Genomic DNA, 5,161 nt, shown 5'->3' with positions numbered 1-5,161 from the left:
CATACAGCCCGGAAATCCTACCTGTGCAAATCGCACTTCAATGCGCTGAAGGTCTACTTGCGTCGGCGCACGCAGGTATTCAATTTCAAATGCAGAAACCACACCCCGGCAAAACTCTCGGAGCGACTTCAGAGCGGTAGTCTCACTCATTCTACAGTACTCATCCACAGCGTCACCTGGAATGCCGTAGGACAGCTGCCCTCATGGAAGCAACAACCTTTTGCAGCGGATGGATTCCTTTTCGTCCTGTACAGTCCGAATCAATTCACAGTCTTATGTAGGCGTTTCTCTCCATGACACCGCCGTACACGCGGAGAAAAAGCTCTTTCCGCATTCTGAACCTTCTTTCGAAGAGGTCAGCACTGTAAACAGGACCCCGCTCTCCCGATCCATCATCCCTCATGCTCCGCTCGTCCCAAAAGTAGTCCAGCATTATGCGGCGATGCCCCACCCGAAAAGTCTCGCAAGACGTTTGGACTACGTCCAGGACGGGATCCGCCGTGCTTTCCGTCATTCTCTTCGTTAATCTGATCTTGTGCCACAATAATTGCGACAGTATCGACAATGTCGTCGTCACTGTCATGCACGAGTTCGTCTAAGTTGAAGTTCATGGTCGTTCTGTAGAAATACGAAACAGGCAGTTAGAGAGAGGGGCGGGGGAATTACGAAGGGAGGTGAGGGGACAGGCGTGCAAGAGCAGAAGATATACCATTAGACCGTCACTGGTGGAGAGGGGTCCCTTTTTAGCTCCATCTATCAATAGCATACAAGGGGGTACCCCCCGTTTTTGAACAGACCTCCTCAAAATTGAACAAAGCGATAATTTCTAAATTTTAACAACAAATGTAACATTTCATTGCTGTTAAGCCTCATTGAGTGATCAAAGCCATCTCAAATGAACCGGTAACTTGGCGGCAAATGCAAACAGACAAAAATGGCGCCCATTTTCGAATTGAGCGATGCAAATAACCCTTGAAACTTTGGTCTGGCCTCCTATCCGATGCCAAAAAAATCGTCAGGCCAACTCCGGTCTCAAGGTCGCCACTCCCTCTGTAACGGTCACGAAAATGACGAGAGCAAAGCGCTTGTCAAAGAAAGAGAAATGCTTTGAAAGAGCACTACTTGCGGTTGACAGGGGCATGGATCGCCGTCGAGCATCCTTCATTGCTCGCATGCCCCTCTCCACATTCCAGTACAGACTTATGCACAAGGATGACATTCGCTCACCACGAACTGCACTGACCTCTGGCGAAGAAGACACCATCGTGCCACTTATCAATCGATACTCAGCGAAAGGTTTCCCTCTCAGTAACGAGGATATAGCCGATGCTGTGGAAATTTTAGTTTCATCGCTCCCGCAAAGTCGACAACAAAAACTGCCTTTTGTCAACAACAGGCCCGGGAAAAAGTTTTTGTATAACTTTCGCAAGCGTCACAGTGACACCATACAGTTCAAAAGATACTCTAAAGAAGAGGAAATAAGGTGGAAGTCGTGCAATGCAGAAGTACTGACGACGCACTTTGCAGCCATTCACAAAATAATTGCAGACAATAGAATAGACTGCTACCATATATGCAACCTCGATGAGACTGGCATGTCCCCGAACCGAGACTGCCTCAAATCTTCACATAAAAAAGCGTACGTTACACACTCATGCCATCCCGTGAAACGTTCTCCAGAATTTCGGAACATTGATCGTGTAACTATGATGCCAGTTGTCTTTGCAAGTGGGTGTGTTGGGAGGCCATTGTTCGTAGTGAAAGGAAAAAGTATCAAGTTTCGCGTTGTGAAGTCCGACGACCAATCGGTGGTCCAAACAATTGCTGACTGTCTACCGGATGGCAGCCTCGTGACCTGTCGTGACGACGTAGCAGGTGTGGATTCTACCAACTTTGCCGAGTGGTCAAAAGCATTCGTGAAGGATAATGAGTACAAATTATCACAGGGAAAAATATTGCTGCTCATGGATGGATACCGTAGTCATATGCGTTACAAAACCTTGAGCTTCTTGCACAGCGCAAACGTGATAGCCTATGCCCTCCCAGCGCATACTAGCGGTGTTACTCAACCACTGGATGTTTCCGTATTTGGGGCTTTCAAAAGCAAGTTACGTGACCTTGTTGATGGAATGTCTACAGCTGGCGCGGTCAATGTTTACGATCAATTCGATTTTTTGAAGTTGGTGACAGCGGCGTATGCCAAATCTTTTACTCGTTCCAATATAGCCTCTGGTTTTAGCAAGGCCGGCATCTACCCTGCCAATTTGTCCTATGTGTTTGCAGGGCCTAGGCCATTGTCTTCTATACACTGCGACAAAATCATGAAGGCTGAAGATATCGAGCGCATTCTTGAAACGAAAAGAATGCAGCTTCGAAACAATATTGGTCTCCAGCCCGCAGTTATTCGCAATGGATTTTTGGACACTACGGCAGGATTGTGCCTCACTTCGAGCGAGGCATTACGCATGGCCAGAAGTAAAGATGCCATGGACATGGCTAAAAAGGGAGAAAAGGAACGCCGAAAAGCGGAAAAGGCTGAAGGCGAAGCCGCATTATATGATAAGGTGAAGAGAATGCGACTGGCGCACGACAAAGAAGCCCTTGCATATCGTGTGCGTGAATATGGTGTGAGAACCGTCTTGCCGAGACCGATGAAAGAACGCCGCATGCTGGCAAAACGCATGGTAGCAGAGAAGAAAGTGCACCGCAGCATAATCATTGCCAGAAGTAGTTCAATGTGACCGTCACACGTCATCGCAACCTTTTTTCTGATTAAAAAATGCATGCTAAATTTGGATCAGCCAATTACATAGTTGTACAAATCAGAGGGGGAAAGTTGTCGTTTTGACAGTGACTACAGGCCTTCACCTACTTTGCAACGACCCCCAAGTTTTCCTGATCCACATATTGACTGGTTGCATCAGAGCATCAAGCCTTCCATGTCCACCAGAAAGATTTACAAAACGGCGATGTGAAGCTGATTTTTTTAAAAAATATTGATTTTGTTCCAAAATGAGGGGTACCCCCTTGTAGACCCGCGGCCGAGTGCGGTCTAATTTTTGACTGGGAGCCAGTTGTAATTCTCCACCTGGCATTTTGGACAAATACATTATATCCCATAGACCCTCGCCAGTGGAGATGCTCTAAATAAACATGTAAGGTATATGATAAGGTAGTCTCCGCGGCAATGCTTCCCGAGTCCGCGATGTCGCAACTCGAGTCCCGCGTCACGTGCGCCCAATTCCTCACCGCCCCCTCCATACGCCGCGCCCCAACTGCGCCGCAACCCCACCTCCTACTTATTAATGAGCAAAACCCTCACCGCCACGCGCGCGCACGCGCCCACCCGACACACCCCAGCCTACGCACCGCGCCACGCCCGTGCCGCCTCGACTTGCCGCCGGCCCCCGAGCCTCCCGCCCCCGAGCCTCCCGCCCCCCGAGCCTCCCGCGCCGCCCGATGCATCTCTTCACGCGTCGCAAGGGCGCGCCCGCGCCGCGCAAACCGTCGCCGCAGCTGGTCAAGCGCCGCGTCACCATCCAGCTGGCCCTGGTGGACCGCCCGCTCATGACCGAGACCGAGTTCCTGGTCGCGCCGCGCTACCGCTCGCTGCGCCTGCTGGGCGCGGGGAGCTACGGCATCGTCGTGTCCGCGCTGGACGCCTCCCCATCGCGCGCGCCCCCGCCGCGCCGCGTCGCCATCAAGAAGATCCTGGCAGCCTTCGCCAACGCGCACATGGCCCGCCACGTCCTGCGCGAGCTGCGCCTGCTGCGCCACCTGCACCACCCGCACGTCGTCCAGCTGCTCGACATCGACCGCCCGCCGGCCTTCGCCGCCTGGCAGGACGTCTACCTCGTCACCCCGCTCCTCACCACCGACTTGCGCGACGCCCTCCTGCAGGGCCGCCTGGAGCACCCGCCCACCCAGAAGAAGGTCGCCTATCAGATGCTCCTCGCCCTCGAGCACCTCCACTCGCAAGGCATCATGCACCGCGACATCAAGAGCCGCAACCTCCTCTTGGACGACCACTACAACCTCAAGCTGTGCGACCTCGGCGAAAGCAGGTTCTACTCCAAGGCCAACCGCGACGACGACATCGCCCCCCCCGTGCGCGAGCCGGAGCTCACCGGCGGCGTCAGCACCGTCATACAGAGCGCACCGGAGCTCTCGCTCGGCGCCCCGTACGACGCAGAGGTCGACATCTGGGCCGCCGGCTGCGTCATCGCCGAGATCGTCCGCCCCGGCCACGCATACCTCTTCGATTCCACGGGAAAGCAGTCCCATGTACAGGAGATCATCGACATGGTCGGCTACCCGTCTGACGACATCCTGGCCATCCTCCCGGACTATGGGCAGTGGTATCTCAAGCGCCAGCGCCGCCGGAAGGGCGCCAAGAACCGCATCGCCGACGCCATGCGCGAGGGAGTCGACCCGCTGGTCGTCGACTTGCTAGAGAACATGATCCGCTTCTCGCCCAAGGACCGCATCTCCGCCCGCGCAGCCCTCGACCACCCCTGGTTTGACGACGTGCGTAAGCCGCAGCCCACCGTCGCCAAACCGTACGACTTCGCCCGGTCAGAACCCCCGAGTAAGACGTCCAAGGCACAGCTGAAGAAGCTCATCTGGGAGGAGGTCGTCGCGTTTCATCCGGAGGCTGCGGACGGTTAGGCACAGCCAGGAAGGAGGCGCCGAGCGACCGACTTCCCTGTCAACCATCCCACCTGCTTTTCTTTTCTTCGCCTTTTCTCTGCGCTTATTATTTTTTAATTAAATTACTCATGTGAGTAATTTAATTAAAACATCGCGGCTGTGACCAGCCGCGTTTTCCCGCCCGGCAACGCCCTCCCCCCCCCTCTTCGCGCACCATCCCTCTTCACCGCACACCCGCTTCCCAAGCTCCGCCGCTTCCGTCCCGCAAAGCCTCCCGCGATGACGTCCTACCGCGCCTCGCTCGGCACGCGCGGCGAGCTGCGCCGCATGGCGGCGGAGGCCGAGATCGCCACGATCGAGCGCGTGCGCCCTTGGCGCCGCCGCGTCCAGCCGTGCGCGCTGGCGCCGCACGTCATCGTCCCGCAGTGGATCCGCTCGGAGCTGCCGCCCAAGCCGCCAACCCTGCCCCCGCCGAGATGGGCGCGCGACGTCGCAGCCGGCGTGGTCGCCG

The 5,161-nt window shown here is 55.1% G+C and overlaps 1 protein-coding gene across 1 annotated transcript; it reads left to right on the top strand.

Moving 5' to 3' along the window:
* Nucleotides 1-3,459: 3,459 nt before the first annotated feature.
* Nucleotides 3,460-4,668, top strand: CHC_T00008787001 (Mitogen-activated protein kinase 10 MPK10). The gene has a single exon (XM_005717920.1). The coding sequence runs from the start codon at nt 3,460-3,462 to the stop codon at nt 4,666-4,668; it is 1,209 nt and encodes a 402-aa protein (XP_005717977.1).
* Nucleotides 4,669-5,161: the final 493 nt, after the last annotated feature.

The sequence above is a fragment of the Chondrus crispus genome, genomic scaffold (genome assembly GCF_000350225.1).
Source record: "Chondrus crispus Stackhouse genomic scaffold, scaffold_4, whole genome shotgun sequence".
In the NCBI taxonomy this organism is placed as follows: Eukaryota; Rhodophyta; class Florideophyceae; order Gigartinales; family Gigartinaceae; genus Chondrus; species Chondrus crispus.
This window is presented reverse-complemented; position numbering and strand designations above follow the sequence as displayed.

What these genes read in the sequence shown, in the direction of transcription:
- CHC_T00008787001 (XM_005717920.1), top strand. Translation starts at nt 3,460, where the DNA reads ATGCATCTCTTCACGCGTCGCAAGGGCGCGCCCGCGCCGCGCAAACCG.